This window comes from Dendrobates tinctorius, unplaced genomic scaffold (genome assembly GCF_039654945.1).
Source record: "Dendrobates tinctorius isolate UK_male_01 unplaced genomic scaffold, ASM3965494v1 ptg000250l, whole genome shotgun sequence".
Classification (NCBI taxonomy): Eukaryota; Metazoa; Chordata; class Amphibia; order Anura; family Dendrobatidae; genus Dendrobates; species Dendrobates tinctorius.
This window is the reverse complement of record NW_027361917.1, coordinates 9,350,895-9,378,831: the sequence shown is the minus strand read 5'-3', so window position 1 is coordinate 9,378,831 and position 27,937 is coordinate 9,350,895. Positions and strand designations below refer to the sequence as shown.

At 44.8% G+C, this 27,937-nt stretch overlaps 1 protein-coding gene across 3 annotated transcripts in view; it reads right to left on the bottom strand.

Moving 5' to 3' along the window:
- The window catches only part of SYNDIG1 (synapse differentiation inducing 1), a 350,727-nt gene that overhangs the window by 31,911 nt on the left and 290,879 nt on the right, over positions 1-27,937 (bottom strand). Inside the window, exon 4 of one of the 3 annotated variants that reach the window (XM_073557466.1) lies at positions 1,990-2,095. The exons of 1 other annotated variant lie outside the window; for it this stretch is intronic. In XM_073557466.1, coding sequence (XP_073413567.1) covers positions 2,024-2,095 — 72 coding nt within the window. In that variant the 3' untranslated portion in view covers positions 1,990-2,023. Of the gene's footprint in view, positions 1-141; positions 2,096-27,937 lie in introns of those variants that run through there. One more of the 3 variants, XM_073557465.1, reaches the window with a different exon arrangement.

Here is a 27,937-nt window from a genome sequence, read left to right as displayed (position 1 = left end):
GAGTGTAGATACGACATTTTGCTTGCCTTTTTTTCCATTTTTGTCACTTTTGCTATTCTTATATTTCAGTTCAGGTCATATATGTCATATGTCAGGCAAAGAACCACACATTCAACAAAATAATGAAGCAGTACAATGAGGTAGATGACAAATCATTTTATTCACATTTCATATAGTTATTCATGTCTTTTGAGTTTACAAATTGTATAGAATGGACCTGCAGTTCATTGAGAGTGCGAAGCCTTGAGAAGTTATAGCCTGCAGCTTTTTGGTAAGAAGGATAATGCTGATTGCCCTCACACAAGCCTTAAGCCAATTTAGTAAAATTGCATTCAATTTCATGTCAACATTATGTTGACATTTATTACAGCAATGTATTACAGTTTTTGATTGAGTTATTTCCGTCTTATGTAAATAGATTCTACCGAATGGACAAATGTGCACCAAATCCCAGTAGGAAAGAGACAGAATGTGTCTTTCTAGAAATAAAATCATAAATCCTAAATATCACTTGAATCAATTTTTAAAGTCCTTTCTCAAGAAATGTATATTGATCGGTACATGAAAAATAAAAGGGTTGTCCATGTGCACTGCCACCCCTTATATGTTTTATTGGACTGCCAAAAGTTAGTAAGTAGAGATAACTTCTTAATGGGTTGTCCATGTAAAGCATTGGTGTGCTGAGTCCTCCATAGCAAAAGGCACTCTACAGCTGACTAAAAACATAGTACCCTAAATTAAATGGTATCTAGATCTCTAGAAAGTAGCACAACTGTTTTGGCATCTTCAGATCATAAAATTACAATCAAACTAAAATTATATTAACCACACTCTGATCAGAGTTTGATCAGAGTGTGATCGGATTTTCTCAGATGTGGAGGAGATAGAAACCTTTTCTCCATTTTCTCCATTCTGTCAGTCTGTAAAAATCGCATCACACTCATCCAAGTGCAGTCCAATGTTTGCATGGCCAAGTGTGATCCAAATATTACATGCAAATCATGCATGCTGCAACTTCTGCATGTTTCAAAAATCAGACATGTGCATGGTCCCATAGAATAACATTGGTGTTGATCCAATCTGATATCTTGTCGGATCGCACTCGGACCGAAAATATGGTTGTCTGCACGAGCTCTAATATTGACCTGGATCCACTTCAGTTGGCATTATGATGGTCTCTAACCATCAATGTTAGCTTATTTCCATATACATGGCAATATACATTTTAAATTAAAAGTGGAAGTACTATTGGACGTTCAGGTTTGGTCTTATTTGTAAAATGTCCTAATCCTTAAAGTAAGTTTATTTTTCCAGATCTATAGTCAGTTTTTCTGAGTTTAGGTTCAACTGTACATAAAACGAATATGAAACTTTACATCATGTAAAAAATGGAAGAGTCCTATTTACAGCATTATTCCTTGGTTAAAAAAATACCAAACCTCAATCATATAGCAGTGATAGTCATTTTGTTGGATCCCAAAGAGTATGTTAAAAAAAACCCTTCAAAGTAACACAATTCATACTGCATTGGTGATTCTAGACATACATTAGACTTGACGTGCCTACGGTACTGGAATATTGAATAAGCTAATAAAATGGCCAACACTTACGATGTGCGCTTGTCTAGTGGTTTTCTACATATTACACATCATCGATAATGGTGTATCTTTTGAAAAATAGTTTAACATTCACATGACTCATTAAAGGTAGTGCCATGTTACTTTACCCCAAATATTGAATTATCTACAGGGAAACACCATACTAGCATCTACACTCGTACAATCCACATTAGAACACAGCATATGGTTTACATGTGTGGATTTTGACATTGTCTTTTGTCAATGTTGATGCACACGTCACTGAAAGAACACTATTCTGAGACTGCGATTTAATTTACAATCGCAACTCACTACTTTTTATATCACGGCCCAATTCAAAGCTAATAAAAAAAAAGTCATGCGCACATTAGGATAATTAACAAAATCCCACCATGCAGTCCCATTGATCATGAACAGAGCAAGCTCTACACAATCAATAAGTTATTTTCTTTTTCTTGCTTCAGTAAAAGCATTTTTTCTGCCGACCCATCTTCTTTCTGGAAGACAGAAAAGAAAAAGAAAATGCATGTGGGAGTTACATATTAATAATAGAACAATTACTTAGCAATTGTTACATTCACATGACATTCCACTGATTAACTGAATACAATATCATTTTCATTGTTACATTTGCGTTACATCATAGTTTACTTTTAGGAAAAACTCCACTTATTTCACAATAAGCATTGAACAAATTCTTGAAGGACACTGATGAACGGCCTTCAAACCTGAAGAATGGTAACCCCAGTGCGGTTTTCTCTTTGTTTTCAATGAAAGGTCCGCTGAAAAACATGCTGATCACAGGTTGTCCCGCAGCTGAGACTTTCGGCAACCAGCTGTAATCCCTGGACGAATGTGGCAAAAAGTGTTCCTTTCTACTGCAGCGCTACCACAGGAGCTATGAAGCATTACAAGTAGAGATGGGCAAACCCGAACAGTAAAGTTCGGCGTCAGTACGGAACACCTAATACTCGGCCACGGAAACTTAACATGGACTTCACCAGGAAGTCCATGTTACTGTTTGGGTTCAGAACATCGGGTGTATGTCACGCTGTAATGTGTATGACAGTGCGGCAAACAATCCTTCTGATCGGTGGAAAAATAATTACCACTGGTCAGACAGCCACGCTTGCCACGCTGTCTAATGACAGCGTGATCCTGCAGTTGTGATTGGAGGTATAAAGTTTACATCATCAGGATTACCGCAGGTCACTGAATCTGCATTCCCAGCTGAGCGGAATTGTGGTGAATTCCCTTCAGTGAGTCACCATCCTGGTTGAAAACTATTTATCCCTAGACAGGGATTACGGCGCAAACACTGGCTGTTCGGTCCCCCCATTCATGTGAATGGGGTCCGGCTACAGTTCTGATACCTGAACTCAAACTTTTTTAACTGTTTTTTTTTAACCCGCTGGGCCCAAACATCCAGTGGTTAGCCCATCTCAAATTACAAGAGACGCCTGATCTATCAAAATATAAGAAGAACCACTGCATCGGTAACCGGCGTAACGAGAAAAAAAAATAATAACCAAGAATTACATTTTTTATTCTCTACAACATTGCAATAAAATCTAATAGCAGGTGATGAAAACATTGTATCTATCCTCAAAATGGTATCAATAAATATGTCAGCTGGGTGCGCAAAAATTAAGCCCTCACCCAACCCCAGATGAGAAAAATTGAGACGCCTCAGATCTCGGAAAATGGCGCCACTTTTTTCCAACTTTGGATCTCTTTTTACCACTTAAATAAAAAAAGAACCTACAGTATACATGTTTGGTATCTGTGAACTTGTATTAGAAAGATAATGGCAAGTCAATTTTAGCATGTGGTGAACATGGCAAAAAAATGTGGAATTGCTTTTATTTTTTTTTTTTTTAAATCTCAGCGCACTTGGATTTTTTTCCCATTTTCCAGAACACTATATGGTAAAATCAATGGTGTCATTCAAATGTAAAACTAGTCTTGCAAAAAAACAAGCCCTCACATGACCATATTGATGGAAAAAGAAAAAAATTTTTGGTTCTGGGAAGAAGGGGAGCAAAACCTGAAATCCCCAGGAAGTGAAGAGGTTAAAAGAGGCCTTCTTAGGGTAGGTGCACACGATCAGTAAGCATTGCGGGTTGGACGCTGCATACTCGTACAGCGTCCATCCTGCAGCTGCCAGATGTTACAGCATAGTGGATGGGATTTCAAGACATGCAGCGCGTTTTTCCAGACCACAGCATGTGAATTTCACTTGCGAAGACTAATGTCTCCACAAGAGAAATTACACCAATAGAATGTATTGGAGGCTGTGAAACCGCACGATTCAATGAACACATGCAGATTCATTTATGTTCAATAGATCACAGCGATTTGGATGCAGTGAACATACGCTGTGTCCAAAGGACTGACATTTCCGTATTGTGGGCATATACACTCAAACCAATTGTTGTGATCTCCAGCCACTGATTGGATGCAGTGGTCACCTGACACTAACAGCTGAAAGAGGAATCAAGGAAACTCGCAGCAGCACAGTGGAGTGGTGGGGGTCTGGTAGATGACTGTGGTTTTGATTTTTATGAAAATCCATGGAACCATTTATGAACCATGTTCAAGTAAACTGGTTGTGGTTGATTAAAAATGACATTTTGGAGCAGATTTTTTCAGATGCAAAAACAAGAGGGTTGCCAGGAAAAATGCTGCTCAAAGCTATGTTCAGTTGATGCATTTTTTTTTATTCAGCTATACCTGCTCTCTTGGTAGTAAAGTGCTTCATTCAAAACACAGGTTATTCTGTTTTTTCGCTGCAAATTTGCAGGATTTTTAGCAGTTTTTTGGTGTGGAAAACATGTGTGCTGTGTTTACAGTATATGTTTAATAAAGATAGTTTTATTCATCAAAAGACAGCAAAAAATGCTGCAAAAATGCAACAAAACATGTTGGCTTCATTTTTTGCAGCGTTTTCAAACTATAACTGACATGCTGGAGAATTAAAAAATGCTGCAGTTCTCAAATTCAGATAAGAAAATAAAACAAAAAGTATTTATGAGAGATCTCAAATGTCATTGCTGTGGTTGGTACCGAAAAAAGCAGATTTTGATTATCATACAAAAACGTAGCAAAACCACTGCATGTAAACAAAGCCTAAGATACCCATGTTGACAGGTTTTTGCTGCATTTTTAGTGGAATTTTATATTATTTATTTGCATGGGTGAAAATTCAGCAAAAAAACCTGAAAGAATTGACATGCTGTAAATTTGAGAAAAACAAAAAACTAAACAAAAGAATATGCTTCAATTGTTCAAATTTGCAAGGAAAAAACAAGCCGCATGTGCATGAGATTTCAGTACTCTAACAATTTTCACATTTATGTTTTTAAAATAATTAGAAAACAGTGTATCATTTTCTTTACACTTCGCAGATACTTGCTACTTTGTGTTGGTATATCACATAAAATCCAAACTAAAAAAACATTTAAGTTTTTGGATGTAACATGAAAAAATGTGCAAAAGTTCATAGGGTATGAATACTTTTTCAAGTCACTGTAGGTCCATGAATAATGCTTATTGGTACCATACAGCAGAATGGATTTACTTTCATTCAAGCATTTTGTGATGGCAAAATTGTTGAGTGCTGCAAAATTTAATCTTAATGCTTAACCATTGTTTTACATTTTTATTTTGTAAATCAACAGTGCACATAAAAATAAAGCAACTTTATAATAAACTAGCTGAAGAGCCCGGCGCTGCCCGGGCATAGTAACTAACTGCGGTTAGTTATAACAAAATTATAATGATTATATCTATATATGTAAAGCTGAGTGTATAGCCCTGCCCACTCCGCATAGCCACATTCACTATAATATCCCACATCATCCCGTCAGCCAGAGCCACCAGACTACTACCCCTAATATCCCACATCATCCCGTCAGCCAGAGCCAACGGACTACTACCCCTAATATCCCACATCGTCCCGTCAACCAGAGCCACCGGACTACTACCCCTAATATCCCACATCATTCCGTCAGCCAGAGCTACTGGACTACTACCCCTAATATCCCACATCGTCCCATCAGTCAGAGCCACCGGACTACTACCCCTAAGATCCCATATCATCCTGTCAAAGCCACCGGACTACTACCCCTAACATCCCACATTGTCCCATCAGCCAGGGCCACCAGACAACTACCACTAATATCCCACATCGTCCCATCAGCCAGGGCCACCAGACAACTACTACTAATATCCCACATTATTCCATCAGCCAGAGCCACCGGACTACCACCTCTAATATCCCACATCATCCCGTCAGCCCAAGCCACCGGACTACTCCCCCTAATATCTCACATCATCCCATCAGCCAGAGCTACCGGACTACTACCACTAATATCCCATATCATTCTGTCAGCCCGAGCCACTGGACTACTCCCCCTAATATCCCACATCATCCCGTCAGCCAGAGCTACCGGACTACTACCCCTAATATCCCACATCATCCCATCAGCCAGAGCCACTGGACTACTACCCCTAGTATCCCACATCATCCCGTCAGCCTGGGTTCAGAACCAGAGCACTGAGTGGATTGGTCCAAACTTCAATACCAATGATCCCTTTAATAGAAGCCTGGGGTGAGAATCAGAGCACTGAGGGATTTACCCTAACTTCCATACCGGTGATCCCTTTAAGAGAAGCCTGGGGTCAGTACCAAAGCGCAGAGTAATTTTGCCCTCACTTCCATATCGGGGATCCCTTTAAGAGAGACTGGGATCAGAACCAGAGCGATGAGTGGATTTGCCGTGACTTGCATACCAATGATCCCTTTAATAGAACGCTGGGGTCAGAATCAGAGTGTTGAGGGATTTGCCCTAACTTCCATACAGGAGATCCCTTTAAGAGAGCCTGGCCTCAGAACCAAAGCGCTGGATGGATTTGCCCTGACTTCCATACCGGAGAGCCCTTTAAGAAAGGCCTGGGGTCAGTACCAAAAACGCAGAGTGGATTTGCCCTAACTTCCATACCAATGATCCCTTTAAGGCCTCTTTCACACATCAGTTTTTCGCTGTCAGGCGCGATCCGGCTTTTTTTTGCAAAACCGGATCCGGCGAAATGCAATGCCGGATCCAGTTTTTCCCCATTGACTTGCATTAGCACCGGATCGCGCCGGATGGCATTGCGTTTCATCCGTTTTTTGCCAGATCCGGCTACTTGTCTCATTCCGGCGTCTGGAAAAAACGGCTACTGTAACGTTTTTTGTCTCCGGCGAAAAAGCTTTTTGCCACAATGAAAGTCTATGGGCGCCGGAATGCGCCGGATCCAGAAAAAGACGGATCCAGCCACCGGATTGGTTTTTTTAAGTCTGCGCATGCTCAGATCCAATTGGCCAGCCCCCAGGAAACAGATATAACCTGCTAGACGGATCCGGCAGAAAAACGGATCCGTTTCTACAGTTCTCCAAAATTTATGCCGGATCCATTTTTTCTAAAAATAGCCGGATCTTGCCTGACGGCAAAAAACTGATGTGTGAAAGTAGCCTTGAAGACCCTGGGGTCAGAACCACAGAGCTGAGTTGAACAGTCCTAACTTCCATACCAGGGATCCCTTTAAGAGAGGCCTGGGGTCAAAACCAAAGCCCTGGATGGATTTGCTCTGACCTCCATACCAATGATCCCTTTAAGAGGCAAGATGTGCCTACGAGATGGAGGGTGTGTGATGGGGATATGGGCAGGGAGAGGGGATTCATTTCTGTCATGTGCTCTCTGCTCCTTTCAGGGGGGCAGACAATGGCTGGGAGCTTATGTTCCCAGGGATGCTAGATCTCTCCCACCATGTCAGTGTCTGCTGAGGTGTTGTCAAGTGGGAAAACTTGCTAATAGCAACCAATCACAGCTCAGCTACTTTTAACCAGATCTGGTGAAATGAGAGATGCTTAGTGATTGATTGCAAGAAAACCTGTTGCTCATAGCAACCAATCACAATTTAGCTTCTTTTGAACAGCTCTGGTAAAATGAAAGATGTTTTGTGATTGGTTGGTGATACACACTCACATACATACATTCGCTTTTATAAATAGAGATTATGAGATAAATCTGTTTCTCTCTTCTCCTGAGATAGGAGATGACAGTTGGTGTTTTCAAAAATTCTGTGGCGAGAGGAGGAGCTGGAGGCAGACAGAGACATTCTGATGCAAGTGCTCCTGAAAGGATAGTTACATTTCTCCAATGAAATTTATGAGCAGCAGCTGTCATCTCCTATCTCATTGGTTGGACCTGATATATAGAGCACACCATTCTAGAAATGCCTTAACCTTGAATAAAAAAGTTTTGATGCACCTTACTTCATCTGGACATCCATGACTTTTTGCTGGCAACGCATATCACTGCAGATTGCTGTTTATATATTTTTCATCTCCTATCTCAGACAAGCATTGCACGTCATATGTCTCCTTACATTGACATGCCAGTCATGTCACTATCCACATAGAGAAAGTTACCCCTTACATCTCCTATCTCAGTAATGTGAAAATTTCTCTTCACTGAATACAGATTTTACCCATGATTTGACAGAGAAAGATCAATCCAGGAGGACAAAGAAGCAGATTTCTCTGATAACATGTACTATAAAGTTGCTCATTCTCATGTGCTTTATTGATTTATTAAATAAAAATAAAACAATGGCTATACTTTAATTCCTTACTGACATATAACCTACTGGTACATCATATGTTGGCTCCCTGAATTTTATGTGGGCAGATGATGGCTCTGTTATTTAGTCATCATCTTCCTCTGACAGCTGTGAGTGGAGCTCCATCAGCAGCTTTTAGCTTGCTAAATGTCTGTCTGTGATAATAGCATTTACAACACGCGTCCTGGGGTACTCCTACGACGTGGTTGCGGTGCATTGATGGATTATCATGACAGCTCACAGTTTACTAAAGACACCTGTGCCTTTCATGATAGTAAAAGTCTGATCTAACAAAATATAAAATTAATCAACCCAGTCGGTAAATGGTGCAATGAGAAACAAAATCAAAACACCAGAACTGCATTTATTCAACTGCCGCAACACCTGACAAAATTCAAAAAGAATCTATCAAAACATCAAATCTATCCAATATGGTATCAATAAAAACTTCAGCTAACGACGCAAAAAACAAGATTATGCACAGCTGCTTTGACTGAAAATTGATAAAGTTATGAATCTTGGAAAATGGTGATACAAGCCTAATTTCTTTTCCGAATTTCTGATTTTTTTTTCAACATTTCAAAAAAAAAAAAGAAAAAAGAAAGAAAATGTGTATGTTTGGTATTACCATGATCATACTGACCTGGAGAATCATTTATGCTGTATAATGAACACTAATTGTGGAATTGCACATTTTTTGCAATTTTATTGCAATTGGATTTCTTTTTCTGTTTTCCAGTACATCACAAAATAAAATAGATGGTGTCATTCAAAATGACAATTCGTTCTTCAAAAACCTAGCCCTATGTCAAAAGAGAAACATATAAGTTATGTCTCTTGGAAGCAGTGAAGGAAAAAACCAAAAGTGTAAAAATTGAAAACTACTTTGTTCAGAAGGGGTTAAAGGGAATATGTGATCAGAAAAAGACCTATGTGCATGACAGCATGGCAGACACTGCTTCTGATTGGTAGTATAAATTATTACCGTCGGTCAAACAGCCGCAGTTCCCATGCAGTCAAATGACAGCATGAGACCGCAGCTGTGATCAGAGGGGCTACTGCTCCCTTCAGCCTACACTTGCTGCCGATAATAACAGTGAGAGCAGACGGCGACTGATGGGAGTAGAGTTGAGCGAAACAGGTCGGCCAGATTCCTAAGTCGCCGACTTATGCCAAAGTCGGGTTTAGCCCACCGAAACCCGAACTTAGCGTGAAGTCGGCCATGCGGTTGGCAAAATGAGCACCAATGTCGGATTTCCCAGAATGCTTGCAGGTGCCTTTTTTTCAGCCAATGAGCAAGGACGTACACTGTGGGCAATGAGATGACATGTGCAGCGTCCGCCACCATCGTAGAGAAGGACATTGCAGTGATTGGCTTCCTTTGGGGGGCGTCATAGTGTCTATAAAAGCCCTGACCGCTGACCTCCATTTTACTTCTGCCGATCTTAACAGTAGGGAGAGGTTGCTGTTTATCAGTAGGGAAAGAGTGAGGGCTGTAAAGATACAAGAAGTTCTTATGTGCTTGTGCTGATTGCAATTGTGCTGTAAAGTTAATGTGCAGTGACAGGGGAGTATTTTCTTGTGTGCAGCAGCGCTGGTTATTAGGCTGCCTGATAGCTGTATTGCTGTGTGTACGCTGCTGTGCAGACTGCTTTTTACACAGCACTAATACTTTTATTCTTTTTTTCTGCACAGTTACCGACCATTCATTTTTTCCCACACCGTATAGAGCTGTACGCTCCTCACACACTACCGTGTATTGGCTGGTATCACGGACAAATACGTGCTGACTATCTGTGGGTGACTCTGGAAATAGATGCGGAGATTTAAATTTTCCCCTACATGGTATACAGCTGTACGCTCCTCATACAGTACCGTATTATCTGCTGCTTGGATTATGGTCAAATACATACTGAGTGAGCGTCTGTGTGTGACTCCGAAAATATATACGTAAATTTTCCCCTACACCATATACAGCTGTATGCTCCTCATACAGTACCGTATATCTGCTGTTTGTATTACGGTCAAATCCATACTGAGTGAGCGTCTGTGTGTGACTCTGGAAATATATACAGAGATTTAAATTTTTCCCTACACTGTATACAGCTGTACGCTCCTCATACAGTCCCATATATCTGCTGGTATTTTTGGTACGGACGTGGGTGGGAGGGCCAGCTGGTACTGATGGTGGTGGTGGTGCATTTGCTGGTAGTGCCAAAAGCACAATCACCTAAGGCAGGAGGTGTTGAGCCTGTGTCATCATCTGGCTCCAGAAGGCCCGGAAGGCTCCCTTTTCTGGGAGTAGGTAAACCACTTTTAAAGCTGGAGCATCAGGAACAGGTTTTGACTTACATTGCCAAAACAGCCTCCAGCTCTATCGCCTCCTCTTCTGAAGTTTCAAAAACTGCAAGTACTGAGTCGTCAGTGCAGGCTCCTGGTCAGGAACAACACCTTTCCTTGTGTCCTTCACCCCCACCAAAAGTGAAGGATGCAGCAGGCCACACTTCAGATTACTCCCTGGAGCTCTTTTCACATACCATGCCTAAGTTATCAAGTGAAATCCTGAATTCCCCAGTCCAAGATGAATATGACATGGAGTGCACTGATGCACAGCCAGTGCTATATGATTCTGCTGGTACATTCACCCAGAGCACTGCATTGCCCTCGCAGTCTACCGAGCCAGATTCTGACCCTGATGAAACTCAGGTGCCCCTTCCCGCATACTATACCACCTTACACGGTGACACAGAGGAAGGTAAAGAGGAAGGTGCAGATGACTTTGAAGAGGAGGTGATGGATGACCCTGGCAATAGCTCAGAAGAGGAGGAGGATTTGCAGCAGGCATCGACATCGCAGCTGCGGTTATCTGGCAGGCCCATAGCTGTCCAAAAACATGGTAAATAAACAAAAAGAGTTGCAGGACAGCTTGGCCAGATGGTCAAATTAGCATAGCGTGCAAGCCCTGAAAATTTTTCCCATAGTGGGAAGAGTGCAGTGTGGCACTTTTTTGACCAAAAAATTTGGTCAAAAAAATTTGAATACCAGTTGCATGCTTAGACATGTAAACACCATGCACTTGTAAGCGTGGACGGACTACAAAACCTCAGGTAGAACAAGTGCACCTGCTCCGACTGAAGGTAGGGAGCAACGCTACATCGCTTCCCCCACTGTAAGCCCACCGGTTAGCACACCACCAGCAAGAAATGTTGAGGTGTTGTCACAAGGCCAAAGCAGTCAGCGAATCACAATGTTTTTCCAACGAAACACTGCATCTAGGCCATCACCACCACCATCACCATCACCAACCCCCTCTCAGTCAGTCATGTCCACTGCTAGTTCCACCATGTGCAGCTTTCAAGTCCAGCTCACCCTAGCAGAGACTCTGAGTAGGACAAGAAAGTACTCATCCTCTCACCTGCATACACTGACTTTGAATGCCTACAATGCATCCATGATCTTTTTATTACTAACAAACTTTCCTTCCTCGCCATCATCGAAACCTGACTCACCCCCTCTGACACAGCCTCTCCTGCTGCACTCTCGTATGGTGGATTCCACTTTTCCCACACACCCCGCCCCAGCAGCAAGCATGGTGGAGGAGTTGGTTTTCTCCTGTCAGATAACTGCTCCTTCACCTCAATCCCACTGCCACCCTCTGTTACCCTCCCTTCCTTTGAGGTGCACTCTGTGCGCATCTACTCCCCCTCCAACTAGCTGTCATATACCGCCCTCCAGGGCCAGCCACCACCTTCTTTGACCACTTCACCACCTGGCTACTTAATTTCCTTTCCACTGCTATCCCCACTCTCATCTTGGGTGACTTCAACATCCCCATTGACACTTCCCTCTCAGCTGCCACTAAACTTCTATCTCTCACTTCCTCCTTCGGCCTCACTCAATGGTCTTCTGCAGCCACTCACAAAGATGGCCACACACTAGACCTCATCTTCACCCGCCTCTGCTTCCTATCTAGCTTCTCTAACTCACCTTTTCCTCTCTCTGACCACAACCTACTTACATTCTCTTTCCTCTCCTCCTCAGGTCCACAATCCCCACCTCAAAAACTTGCACACCCTCGCAGAAATCTTCAACACCTCGATCTACACTCATTGTCTGAATCCCTCCTCCCTCTTACAGACATAAGCTCCCTACACAATGCGGATGCCGCTGCTGCTCTACATAACACCACAATAGCTGTAGCTTTGGAATCAGTTGCCCCTCTCAAACATACCAAAGCTTGCAAAATCAACAGATAGCCCTGGCACAACAGTCTGACCAAAGAACTGTGGCGGGATTCCAGGGCTGATGAGCGGAGATGGAAAAGATCCCACTCCAATGAGGACTTCATCGCTTTCAAACAGTCCCTCACTACTTTCAAGGACACACTCGCTGCAGCAAAACAAACCTACTTCTCATCTCTCATATCCTCCCTGTCTCACAACCATAAACAGTTATTCAACACCATCAATTCTCTCCTCCGCCCCCCCGGCACCTCCTCCCTTCCCACTCATCTCAGCTGAAGACTTTGCCTCATTTTTCAAGGAGAAGATTGATAACATCAGAGACAGTTTTGGTCAACAACCCCCAGTGCCCTTCCTCCTAACTGCCCTGCCCTCCTCCTCCAAAACCAAATTCTCCACCATTACAGAAGATCGACTCTCTACTCTACTCTCAAGATCACATCTCACTACCTGTGCTCTTGACCCGATCCCATCCCACTTCATTCCAAACCTCACCACAGTCTTCATCCCAACCCTAATCCACCTCTTCAACCTATCACTAACAACTGGTGTTTTCCCCTCAAGCTTTAAACATGCCTCAATCACACCTATCTTCAAAAAGCCCTCTCTTGACCCATCCTCTGTATCTAGCTATCGCCCTATATCACTTCTCCCCTATGCCTCAAAACTACTGGAACAACACGTCCATCTTGAACTGTCCTCCCACTTCTCTTCTTGCTCCCTCCTTGACCGATTACAATCAGGCTTCCGGCCACACCACTCCACTAAAACTGCCCTAACTAAGGTCACCAATGACATACTAGCCGCCAAGCGACACTACTCTGTCCTCCTCGTCCTGGACCTGTCCTCTGCCTTTGACACAGTGGACTCTTTTGGATTCCCTTTTACTACAGACCCGCTCCTCTCTTCGTATCACAGACTTGGACCTATCTTGGATTGCGTCATACCTAACAGACCAGACATTCAGTGTCTCCCACTCGCACACCACCTCCTTACCGCGCCCCCTATCCGTTGGAGTCCCACAGGGTTCAGTTCTAGGGCCCCTGCTCTTCTTCATTTACACCTTTGGCCTCGGACAGCTCATAGAATCTCATGGCTTTCAGTATCACCTCTTTGCTGATGACACACAGATCTACATCTCTGGACCAGATATCACCTTCCAACTAAACAGAATCCCTCAATGTCTGTCTGCTATTTCATCCTTCTTCTCCACTAGATTTCTAAAACTTAATATTGTTAGGAATGGCGGAGCGCACTAAATAAAATAATAATAAAGTGCGTTTGCCTCTCGGGGTCCACCGTGCAGTAGGTGGTATAACTGCTGCTAAATGGTGGCAGACAAGCAATATGGCGGTATGATGCACACGGGTTAAACTTCACCTGGAGTGCGTAGAGTGGCCTCTGTTCACACACAGAGGTGCCGCAACAAAAAACATACAAAACGCTGAACCTGTTAGTGACACAGGCTTCAGGTAGATGCACACACGGTATCTCGTCACAGGAGCAGGACCCCAGACAGAGGAGCTGCGTCCCTCTAGACCTACCGTGTGTGCGGCGTCGCTTCTGCAGACGCCAAGGAGGGCTGCAACTGCAGTGTGGCATAGGACACTGCCGCTCGACGACAAAGCAGAAAGCAAGCGCGATGTCGGACGCTAGCGTAGCGGTGCGGTGAGCACAGTGGCTTAAGGCTTGCCACTGACTGTCGCTGACTGCCAAACTAATTCCCTATCCACATGCGTATTATCAGAGGGAGGGGGTTTCAAATAAGTCAGTCACCAGAATCATGCATCCGTCACCATTCACACATAGCAAGTATAGTCTATACTAGCGCATGGCGGAACGGCCATGCGCACTTTTTATAGCCGTGCGGGAATTTCCAGATCTCCGAGATGGACCAATGAGATCTGGAACAGGACCTGGACACATGACTCCCGATCTCCAATGGGAGATCGTCTCGTGAGCATGCCCAATAGGAGCACAGAGGGACTTAGTCTCTGGAGCGGTCTGCTGCAAAGTAATCTCCTCTGCAGTAGAAAAACAGCATGAGACCACAGAATGTGAGGCTCTGGATTCCTGCAGAGCAGACGCAGAAACCTGATGCCTAACATTACCCCCCTCCTAAGGCCCCCTCCTCTCTGAGCCTTCCAATCCACCACCCTGTGCCCATCAGAGGCATAGGCCTCAGACTCGTCCAAAGGCAAGTCTCGTGTCCCGGTAGGTGACACGGAAAACCGGGACACGTGGAAGGTATCAGAGGCGGCAAGATCGCCAGGTTTAAGAAGGGACAAGTGGGAGACCATGGGAGCAGAAAAACTGCTCGGAGCATAAGTTGAAGAGGGACGCCGCGGTGTGTCGGCGTCCGCCTCCACTCTCTGTTTAAGGAAGCTTACCCGAGCACACGAGACGCATGCCAGAATATATTTTTTAATGTCCCGAGCCCTGTGCGGCTACCAATATGGCCCTGCCAGGAGTTTTGTGGTCTGCATGTAGCCACAGTGACCACCTGCCCTGGACGCATGTACCCATGCGAGAACCTTCGGCCGAAGGCGAGGGGGGACAAAGGTCTTGCCCGGCGACACAGAGTTTGGCCATTGCGGGGCCCTGTTATCCTGGTAAACAGAGTGCTGACAGTGGCAGCCGCAAGTGGAGCTTAGTGCCGGATGCGCCTCGAGATTGGCGCGAGACACCTCCATGGGCTCTGGGAGTGAACACTCTGGCTCGAGTGATTCCAGAGGTTCAAAGAGGTTGGGAGCCGGAGTAACCTTCCATCTGGATTTAGCATGCTCAAGCCCGCGCTCCAAAAACGGAGAGCAATACGGGTGGCAATGGCAATCAGCTCCTCCAGACTTGCAGGAACCTCTCTGGTAGAAAGAGCATCCTTAACATGCTCAGCTAAACCTCTCCAAAACACAGGGATGAGGGCCTTGTCAGACCACTCCAGCTCAGAAGCCAGTGTCCGAAAACGAACGGCATACTGACTAATCGACTAATCGAGTTCCCTGAGTCAAATCAAGTGGCTGTAGAGAGGTGTCGTGCGTGACCCGTGGTCCCAGGAAGACCTGCTTAATAGCTGTTAAAAACTGAGCAGCGGTCCGAACCTCTGGGTCACCACGCTCCCATAGTGGCGTAGCCCACTCCAACGCCTTGCCCAACAGAAGGGAAACAATAAACCCCACCTTGGCCCGTTACGTAGGGAATCGCGCAGCCAGTAACTCCAGCTAGATAGAGCACTGGCTGACGAAACCCCTACAGGAGGCGCCATCGCTAGAAAATTTATCGGGCAACGGGAGGCGGGTAACTGTCGGCGCGTGGGAGGATGTGGACATACGGGAAACTGCCTCGGTGATCGCCTGTACAGCAGCCTCTGAAGACTTCGCCACTGCGATGACACTCTCATGAGTAGCCAACCGGCCCTCTAGCTGGCGAATGCACTGAAGGAGTTGCTGCTGATCTGCCATCACTAGCCAGACCCTGACGCTAGTATAATGTTAGGAACGGCGGAACGCACTAAATAAAATAATAATAAAGTGCGTTCGCTGCTCGGGGTCCACCGTGCAGTAGGTGGTATAACTGCTGCTAAGTGGTGGCAGACAAGCAATATGGCGGTATGATGCACACAGGTTAAACTTCACCAGGAGTGCGTAGAGCGGCCTCTGTTCACACACAGAGGTGCCGCAACAAAAAACATACAAAACGCTGAACCTGTTAGTGACACAGGCTTCAGGTAGATGCACACACGGTATCTGGTCACAGGAGCAGGACCCCAGACAGAGGAGCTGCGTCCCTCTAGACCTACCGTGTGTGCGGCGTCGCTTCTGCGGACGCCAAGGAGGGCTGCAACTGCAGCGCGGCGTAGGACACTGCCGCTCGACGACAAAGCAGAAAGCAAGCGCGATGTCAGACGCTAGCGTAGCAGTGCGGTGAGCACAGTGGCTTAAGGCTTGCCACTGACTGGCGCTGACTGCCAAACTAATTCCCTATCCACATGCATATTATCAGAGGGAGGGGGTTTCAAATGAGTCAGTCACCAGAATCATGCATCCGTCACCATTGTAGATTGTGAGCCCTCGCGGGCAGTGTCCTCTCTCATCCTTTATCAGTCGTGACTTATATTGTTTAAGATTACTGTACTTGTATGTATTATGTATACCCCTCCTGACATGTAAAGTGCCATGGAATAAATGGCGCTATAATAATAAATAATAATAATAATAATTGCCAAACTGATCTCATTAGAGATAAAGCCCTTCCGTTTGGTTGAAAGCGCAGCATTCCGAGAGCTCATTGCCTACGCTGTCCCACACTATGACCTACCCAGTCGGCACTTCTATTTTTTGGAAATGCCATCCCTGCCCTCCACCTGCATGTGAAAGACTGCATTGTCCATGCACTCAAACAATCAGTGAGTTGAAAGATGCACCTCACAACAAATGCATGGACCAGTGGGCATGGCCAGGGCCGTTAAGTGTCCATCACTGTGCACTGGGTGAATGTGGTGGATGCAGGGTCCACAGGGGACAACGGCGGTGGGACAGTGCTGCCTAGCCCATGGTATAGGCAACAGTTGGCTGTAGGCATTTGACCCTCCACCTCCTCCTCCTCCAGAAGCGAAAGCTCATCGAGAGAGTGCAGTCGCACGAGCACTCCATCCGCAGCTGCCAGTGTTGCACACGAGGTGTCCCACTGTCGAACAGCTAGTGGTAAGCATCAGCAGGCTGTTTTAAAGGTGATGTCTTTGGGCGACAACAGACACACCGCAGAGGTACTGGCCGACTACTTGCAGCGAGTCATGGCTGGGCAGTCTATATCTTGAGCCAGGCAAGGTAGTCAGTGATAACGGACATAATTTTGTGGCAGGCCATAGCCCTGGCAAAACTCAGACACATACCTTGCCTGGCTCACACCTTGAACCTGGTGGTGCAGTGCTTCATAAATAATTATCCGAAGTTACCAGCCCTGCTCCATAATATGCGAAGACTGTGCTCGCACATCCGTCGCTCGCCCATAGACTCCAGTCGTATGCAGAGGCTGCAGCGATTGCTCCACCTCCCCAAGCACTGCCTAATCATAGATGTTGCAACAAGGTAGAACTCCACCATGCACATGGTTGAGAGGCTGTGCGAACAGAGGCAGGCTGTAATGCATTTGTGGGAGGATACATGGGCAGGCAGTTTGAGGGCAGACATCAAGTTGTCGGGTGTGCAGTGGTAAAAGCTGAAAGACCTCTGTAAAGTCCTTCAGTGTTTTGAGGAATACACACGGCTGGTAGGCACAGACGACGCCATCATAAGCATGAGCATCCCACTTATGCGTCTGCTCATGCAAACTTTGACGGACATGAAGGATCAGGCGTCTGCAGCGGAGGAGGAGGGAAGCCTTGATGACAGTCAAGCATTGTCTGCTCACAGAACTGTCCTGGATGAGGTAGAGGAAGAAGAGGAAGAGGAGGAGGAGGAGGATGAGGGGGATGATTATTTTGGGGAGGAGGATGCTTCTCAGGGGGCAAGAGAAAATGTTGGCTTGCCAAGGTCAGGTACCGGGTTTGTGCGTGACTGGAGGAATGTGGATTTGGCAGAAAGTGCTCCTCCACCCACCACTGGCAGTGCATCATTAACACCTGGAACATTGGCCCACATGTGTGATTATCTCTTGCGGATCCTAAAAAAGGACCCCCACATTGCCAAAATTATGAAGAATGATGACTACTGGTTGGCCAGCATCCTCGATCCACGCTATAAAGGCAAATTACAGAACATCATGCCACAGGAGAACCTAGAGCTCATATTGGCGAACAAACAAGCAACTCTGGTAAACCGTTTGTTAGAGGCATTCCCAGCACACAGCAGCGGTGCAGGTTCTACCACGAGCCGTACTGGGTAACATGGAAGAGGTGTTCGTGGTGCACACAGCCGAAGTGGCATTTGAGACAGGGGTTTCATGACCATGTTGTGGACTGATTTCTCGAGTACCGCTCACACGACTGGTAATACTGAATCGATTGCAACAGACAGGAGACAGCAGTTGTCAACTATGGTTCAATTTACCTCTCCTCTCCTATCGATGTTCTCCCTTACAGGTCATTCCCCTTTGACTACTGGGCCTGTAAACTGGACACCTGGCCTGAATTGGCACAATATGCCTTACAGGAGCTCGCTTGCCCTGCTGGTAGTGTGCTATCAGAAAGAGTCTTCAGTGCTGCTGGATCAATCTTGACAGAAAGAAGGACCCGGCTGTTGACCCAAAATGTAGGTGATCTCACCTTCATTAAAATGACCCATGCCTGGGTTTCAAAGGATTTTGTACCACCTTCCCCTGATGACACACAGGTTGCCAGCAAAATGGCTCGTTTTGTCCTCCTCTCCCTCTGACTTCTCCAATTCCACCATTTGCAGCTGCTGAACGTCCAGCCTACACCTCAACATATGCCAGCTTTTCCACCTTCCTAACTGGGCTGTACCCCCCCACAACTTTAGCCAAATAACCCCCAGTTTTCAATGCGTTACTATTATTATAATGTAAATTAAGGTTGACAAGCTTAAGTAATAAGAATTGATGTCGTTGCCATTGAAATGAGCACTGTAGGTGTGTTTATTGTCCTCCACTCCGTGCTGACTTTTATTCCCCATTGACTTGCATTGGGGTCGGGTTTCGGTCGGAACTCCGACTTTTGCTGATAGTCGGCCAATTTCGTTCGACTCGACTTTTGGTAAAGTCGGGTGGTCCGAAACCCGACTCGACCCTCCCGTAGGCAAAGTCGCTCATCTCTAGATGGGAGCATTCATCAGCTGGCTCCTGTGATCTAAATAAATAAATTTAAAAACGATGTGGGATCCCCTCTATTTTTGATAACTTGACAGGCAAAACCCAAAGTTTGGGGCTGCAACCGTTAGCAAGGTTGGTTATCAGGGATAGAGGGTCCCCATGCTGTTTTTTTCTAATTATTTCAATAAACAATTTTAAAAAATGGCTTGGGGTCCCTTCCATTTTTGACAACAAGCCTTGCTAACGCAGACAGCCGTGGTATTCTCAAGCTGGTAAGGGGCCATGGATATTGACCCCCCAGCCTAAAAATAGCTGCCCGCAGCTGCCCAGAAAAGATGCAACTATTAGATGCGCCAATTCTGGAGATTTGCCCGGCTCTTCCCACTAGCTCTGTAAAGTTGGCAAGTGGGGTTGATATCACTTTTGTATTGCCCGGTGACATCAAGCCTACAGATTGATAATGGATAGCCCTCTATAAGACAACTATCCATTACTAATCCTATAGTTATATTGTAAATAAAGACAGCCAGAATAAAATCTTTTATTTGAAATTAAAACAAAACACACTTCTTCTTTTTAATTCAAAAATAACAAACACAGTTATATTCACCTAACGCCGATTCCAATGAATTCTTCATCTCCTGTAATAAAACAAAAATAAAAAACAACAATATCCCTCATCTGTCTGATATTCTGTCCCATGTCGTAATCCATGTCTGGGAATAAATAGTTTTCAATCTGGACAGTGCCAAGATGCGACCGTCCAGGCTGAGAACCACTGATGTATGAGCGTGTGCAAGTGCAGCATCAGTGAGCAGCAGTGACATCATCAAGGTTACCACAGGTCACTGAGGCTAAGTTCACAGCTGAGCCCCTGAACTGTGGTGACCTCCCTCCGGTGAGATCACCGCTAGCACAGTGAGAAAAATCTCACGGTGCAGAGGTGAGTTCACCACATTTCACTGGGAGAATTTCGCTGAAAATAAAAATAATGAAAGAATTAATTTATGTGCCTTTCAGGGCTCGTTCACACAGGTGAGTAGTATCTGATGATTCTCTGATGCAGCCGTGTTATATGGCAGTGTGAGTGAGTCATTCAAAAGAGATTATTTATTTTTTATTTATTATGAGTAATTTGTTATGTTTCCTCTGGCATGTGAGATAACAGACTTCAAGGGAATCTATCAACAGGTTTTTGCAATGGAATATGAGAGCATATGATGTAGGGACTGATATCCTGATTGCAGTAATGTGTCACTTACTGGGATGTAACGTAGATAAAAATCTACCAGGTCTCTAAATGCTGAGCCCTGTATAACCCCACCCCACCGATTTTCATCAAGTTTTTAATAAGTGGTGGAGGTGGGTTTACACAGATTTGCTGGACTACCTGGCACGTGACACCTTGTCCTGCAGTGATAATTTCCTGCTGGAAAAGCACAATTTGTATTGAAACTGCAAGGTGCTGGGTAAGGCTTCTTTCACACTAGCATTTTCTGGAGCTGCGGAGGGATGTGCATGGCCACCGTGAAGCTCTGCCCACGGGAGCACCTCCTTCAGTCAGCTCCGCCTATGGGTGCATGACGCTGCATGCAACCGGCATACCTTATCCTTAGCAGTGAGTACGCAGGCCATGCTCAGGTATGCGTTTGCCAGCGCATGCGTCCTTTTGGCGGTGTGCCGACCTACGCCAAACACACTGTTTTGCATTTTGGTGCGCTTGGCGCACTGTCAAAGGGACGCATGCACCGGCAAACGCATACTTGCGCACAGCCTGCGTACCCAATGCTAAAGATAGGGTACACAGGTCGCATGCAGCGTCATGCGCCCATACGCGGAGCTGACCAGAGGAGGTGCGGCCATGGGAGGAGCTTCACGGCGGCTGTGCGCATCCCTCCGCAGCTCCTGGAAATGCTAGTGTGAAAGTAGCCTAAGAGATACATGGGTGGAACCAGGCTCTCTGCTCCTAAATTATGCTGCTCCCAGATTAAATAAGAAAAACCTGCTGACAGATTCCCTTTAAAATCCATTCTCCACTGAGTAAGACTAATGAAGGTACTCTCAGAGGAAGGCATTATTAGGAGAAAAATTCCTACCTGGCTATACATCGCAATCAAACTAGCTCTCTGGATCAATGCCCCATCAAACAGCAATAAGATCGCCTCTAAGCATTTGCTTTTCCAAACTGAATAACTCTAAGTTCAATAACCTATCTTGGTATTGCTGTCCACGCATTCCCTTGAAGAGGTTGTTCACTACAATGTGTAGTGAGCAAATCACTTTAAACCTTGAAAATAAAGCTTTCTTCAAATATCTTGCATTTCCAAATGTGTCTGTGAGCAGCGATATCGCTGTCCGCTCATCCCCATCACGTGACCCCTGGCTGCAGCTGAGTTTGATGTCCGGTGATGTCACGTCAAATTTCAAAACTGGAAGCTGACCAGACATCACCAGATTTAGTATATAATTGTACAATTTATTTCCTCTGCCTAAGTCCATGACTGTTATGATTAGGTCACTGAGGAGGATAACCGGGAAATAAGCTAGGCAACCAGAACACCAGAAAGGTTGGCAACTTAGCGGATTACAGACCCCTAAACTTAACAACACAACTAGAATTAGCCGTGGGACGTACCTACGATGCCCTAGACGCCTCGGTACAGCCAAAGAGTTAACTAAGCCTAAATCAAGAAAGGGGAAAGCTAAACTGCCCCGGAGCAGAACCCCAAAGGAATAGATAGCCCCCAAACATATATTTCTGGTGAGACAAGATGAGGCACAAACACAGGCAGAAAATAGAGTAAGTAAATGATAGGGCCCAAACTGTCTAGATAGCACAGGACAGAAAAGATACTGTCTGCAATCATGTAAAAACCCTAAAAAATCCAACACGTCTGATATGCAAAAATACTGAGGCCACACGACCTCTCCCACACTAGATCAGCATTCTGGTGTGAACTGGAAGCAAAACCAAAGACACTGCTATAACAGGGCATTAGCAATACTGAACAGACTGACATAAGCTGTGGCATATGGAGCGGGGTCCAGTATCGGTTCCAGCAGGGAACAATGCTGAACCCACACAGCAAGGCAGAAAGTAGAGAAAGACAAAACTGCATGAAATGCAAAAAGATTCCAGCAAACAAATAACTTATCTGAACGATGCAGGACCAAGCAGGGGACAAGCGGACTTCAAGATGCACAGGAAGAAAAACAAATCACCAGCAGCAACTGAGGGAAGCTTGCTCACTTAAATCTTCCCAGTCTGTAACACCTAACTTCCACTCATCGTCTTCAGGTGATGGACTTCTGTCAACCCGACCAGCTCCACTACCCGCAGCCACCACCAGAGGGAGCCCAATCTCAGAAGTCAGGTTAAGAGTGTTCACAACAGTACCCCCCCTTGAGAAGGGGTCACCGAACCCTCATCCAAGCCACCAGACCGATCAGGATGGGCCCGGTGAAAGGCGCGAACCAATCTCTTGGCATGAATGTCAGTAGCAGACACCCAAGAATTATCCTCCTGACCATAGCCTTTCCATTTGACCAAGTACTGGAGTCTCCATCTAGCCAGACGAGAATCCAATAACTTCTCTACCTCATACTCCAGATTACCCTTAAGCAATACAGGATCAGGGGGTGCAGCCATGGGAACTACTGGCTCCACAAACCTTTTCAACAAAGATTTATGAAAAACGTTGTGAATCTTAAACGTTCCTGGAAGAGCCAAATGGAAAAAAACAGGATTAAGGATTTCCAAAATCTTATAAGGTCCCATGAACCTTGGCTTGAATTTTGGAGACGCAACTTTCATAGAAATATTTTTTGAGGACAACCAAACCATGTCACCCACTTTAAACCGGGGACCAATGGTCCTATACCAGTTGGCAAACCGTTGGGCCTTCTCCTGAGAGTGAGACAACTTATCCACTACTTGATCCCAAATTTGCTGCATTCTCTCTACCACAGAATCTACACTTAGGCAGGCCGAAGCCTCCACCTACCCTCTAGAAAATCGAGGATGAAACCCAAAGTTGCAGAAAAAAGGAGACATCAAAGTGGCAGAACTAACCCTATTATTTAGAGCAAATTCGGCCAAGGGCAAAAATGAGACCCAGTCATCCTGATCAGCAGATATAAAACATCTCAAATAGGTATCCAAAGTCTGGTTTGTTCTCTCAGTTTGCCCATTGGTCTGAAGGTGAAATGCAGAGGAGAAAGATAACTGAATTCCCAGTTTAGAACAAAAAGCTCTCCAAAATCTGGAAGCAAACTGGACTCCTCTGTCAGACACAATGTTCTCAGGAATACCGTGCAAACAAACCACCTGTTGTAAAAACCAGGGCACCAACTCAGAAGAAGATGGCAACTTTGGGAGTGGTACAAGATGTACCATCTTAGAAAACCTATCACAGATCACCCAGAGAACCATCAATCTCTGAGAGACAGGGAGATAAGAAATAAAATTCATTGAGATATGGGTCCATGGCCTCCTGGGCACCGGCAAGGGCATTACCAAACCACTAGAACAAGAACAGGGTTTGGACGGAGAGCAAGTCCTGCACAGGACTGCACAAAATTCCTGACATCATGAGATAAGGCAGGCCACCAAAAAGACCGACTCATCAAATCTCTGGTACCAAAAATACCAAGATGACCAACTATCGTGGAGCAATGAATTTCAGACATTACTCTTCTGCTCCACTGGTCAGGGACATACAATTTCCCCATAGGGCATCATTCAGGTTTGTCGTCCTGAAATTCCTCCAGGGCAAGTCTCAAATAGGGAGAAATGGTGGAAAGAACTACACCCTCATTTAGAATGGTAGTAGGCTCGGTCACATCAAGAGAATTTACAAAGAAACTCCTAGGGAGGGCATCCGCCTTAACATTCTTAGTGCCCGGAAGAAAGGAGACCACAAAATTAAAACGTGTGAAAAACAAGGCCCACCAAGCCTGTCTAGGATTCAATCGCTTGGCTGATTCGAAATAGATCAAGTTCTTATGGTCGGTGAGGACCACAACTTGATGTCTGGCTCCCTCCAACCAATGTCTCCACTCTTCAAATGCCCACTTCATAGCCAACAATTCCTGATTCCTCACATCATAGTTATGTTCAGATGGGGACATTTTCGAGAAAAGAAGGCACAGGGATACATCTTAGAAGTTACAGGATCTCTTTGAGACAAAACGGCTCCTGCACCGATCTCAGAAGCATCTATCTCCATCTGAAATGGGAGTGAAACATCAGGTTGCCATAAGACAGGAGCAGCAGTGAACCACCACTTAAGCTCCTGAAACGCCGAGACTGCCTCTGGAGACCAATTCACCACATCGGCACCCTTTTTGGTCAAATCCGTCAGTGGTTTAACAATACCAGAAAAATTACTTATGAATTTACGGCATAAATTAGCAAAACCCAAAAACTTCTGGAGAGCCTTCAAAGAAGTGGGCTGGACCCAATCATAAATGGCCGGTATCTTGGCCGGGTCCATTTCAATAGCACAAGGGGACAAAATGAATCCCCAAAACTAAATCTTTTGTATGCCAAAGAGACATTTCGATCCCTTAACGTACAAAGCCTTTTCTCTCAAAATCTGGAACACAGTCAGAACATGTTTCACATGAGAATCCCAATCACTGGAAAAAAATCAAGATATCGTCCAAATAAATGATCAAAAACTTATCCACAAAGTCCCGGAAAATATCGTTCATGAAAGATTGGAAGACGGAAGGGGCATTAGTGAGCCCAAAAGGCATCACTAGGTACTCAAAATGTCCCTCAGGGGTATTAAACTCCATCTTCCATTCATCACTGTGCTTGATGCGAATAAGATTATATGCCCCCCTAAGGTCAAGCTTGGTAAACCAACTAGCACCTTTAACTCTGGAAAATAAATCAGAAATCAGGGGTAAGGGATACTGATATTTAACAGTGATTTTATTAATGATATGATAGTCAATACATGGCCTTAATGAGTCATCTTTCTTGGCCACAAAAAAACCCAGCACCTAAAGGTGAAGAGGATGGTCTGATATGTCCCTTCTCCAATGACTCCTTGATATAAGATAGCATCGCATCATGTTCAGGTACAGATAAGTTGAAAAGCCGACCCTTAGGAAATTTACAATCGGGCACTAACTCGATCGCGCAATCATAACTCCTTTGAGGAGGCAAAGATGCTGACTTACTCTCACTAAATACATCAGAAAAATCAGCCAAATATAGTCAGGAACATCATGAGACTGGGGAGAGATGGAGAAAACAGGAGTATCACTAAGAACACATTGACAACCCCAACTAACTACAGACACAGATTTCCAATCCAAAACAGGATTATGGGTTTGTAACCAAGGAAAACCCAGTACAATAATGTCATGCAAATTATGCAACACCAAAAATTTACAATTCTCTTGGTGGTTCGGGGCTACCTGCATTATCACCTGGGTCCAAAACTGGGGTTTAGTCTCTGCCAAAGGGGTAGCATCAATACCCCTTAAAGGAATAGGATTCCGCAGGGGTACCATGGGAAAACCACAGCGTTTGGCAAAGTCAAAATCCATCAGGTTCAGGGCTGCTCCAGAATCAACAAAAGCCTTAGCAGAGAATGAAGATAAGGAGCAGATCAAGGAAACAGCCAAAAGGAACTTAGGCTGTACACTGGCCACAGCAAATGAGTGAGCAAAACATTTTTCCCGCTTAGGGCAGACAGAAATAGTATGAGAGGCATCCCCACAAAAGAAGCATAACTTATTACGCCTTCTAAACTCTTGACGTTGCACCCTAGACAAAACCCTATCACATTGCATGGCCTCAGAAATTTGTTTGAAAGGCAGCACCGCCTCTCTCATAGTTTTACGAAGTCACGTAAACGTCAATCAATTTGAATGGCTTATGACATAGAGTCGTGAAGACCAGAGGGGACAGGAAATCCCACCATAATATCTTTTATGGTTTCTGCCAGACCTTTCTGAAAAAGAGCTGCTAAGGCGTCATCGTTCCATTTAGTAAGGACCTCCCACTTTAGGAATTTTTGACAATATAACTCTGCCGCTTCCTGACCCTGGTTCAATGCCAATAAAGTTTTCTCAGCTTGATCAATAGCATTAGGTTCATCATACAACACCCCCAGGGTATGAAAAAATGCATCCCCATTAGCCAGAGTAGGATCCCCAGGTGTCAGAGAAAAAGCCCAGTCCTGGGGGTCACTGCGCAACAGGGAGATGACAATTTTAACCTGCTGCACCGAGTTCCCCGAGGCAAAAAACAATTTACAATTATTCTTAAAGTTCAAAAATTTAGACCCATCCCCAGAAAATACATCAGGAATAGGGATTTTTGGTTCTATAGCAGACGATTGAATGAGATAGGCAGAAATTCTCCGAACTTCAGCAGCGAGCTGCTCAACACGATCGGACAATTGCTTAGTCTCCATAAAAGAAAAGATCCTCTTACGGCCCCCAGAGAAAAAGAGGAAAAAATATTTAAAAAATTCAGACACCTTTTTTTTTTTTTTACAATTTTTCCCTTCTTTAGAGTACCCTAGAATTTACAGCTTAGGCTGGTGATTCTGTTATGATTAGGTCACCAAGGAGGATAACCGTGAAATAAGTTAGGCAACCAGAACAGCAGAAAGGTTGGCAACTTAGCAGAATCCAGACACCTAAACCTAACAACACAACTAGAATTAGCTGTGGGACGTACCTACGATGCCCTAGGCGCCTCAGCACAGCGAAAGAGTTAACTAAGCCTAAAGCTAGACAGGAGAAAGCTATACTCCCCCGGAGCAGAACCCCAAAGGAATAGATAGCCCCCAAACATATATTGCTGGTGAGACAAGATGAGGCACAAACACAGGCAGAAAATAGAGTAAGCAAATGATGGGGCCCAAACTGTCTAGATTGCACAGGACAGAAAAGATACTGTCTGCAATCACGCAAAAACCCTAAAAAATCCAACACGTCTGATATGCAAAAATACTGAGGCCATACGACCTCTCCCCCACTAGATCAGCATTCTGGTGTGAACTGGAAGCAAAACCAAAGACACTGCTATAACAGGGGATTAGCAATACTGAACAGACTGACGTAAGCTGTGGCATATGGAGCGGGGTCCAGCACTGGTCCCAGCAGGGAACAATGCTGAACCAACACAGCAAGACCGAAAGCAGAGAAAGACAAAACTGCATGAAATGCAAAAAGATTCCAGAAAACAAATAACTTCTCTGAATGATGCAGGACCAAGCAGGGGACAAGCGGACTTCTAGATGCACAGGAAGAAAAACAAATCACCAGCAGCAACTGATGGAAACTTACTCACTTAAATCTTCCCAGTCTGTAACACCTAACTTCCATTCATCATCTTCAGGTGATGGGCTTCTGTCAACCCGACCAGCTCCACTACCCGCAGCCACCACCAGAGGGAGCCCAAACTCAGAAGTCAGGTTAAGAGTTTTCACAACACATGACCATACATTTATCTATATTGAATTTCAATTGGCACTTCTTAACCCAAGCCCCCAGCTTATTTAAATGTTTCTTTAATAATAAATGATTCTCCTCTGTGTACATTACCCTGCAAAGTTTAGTGTCATCTTCAAAAATCGAAATTCTCCTCTATATGCACTCTACAACGTCATTAAAAAGAAAAGGGCCAACACTGACCCCTGT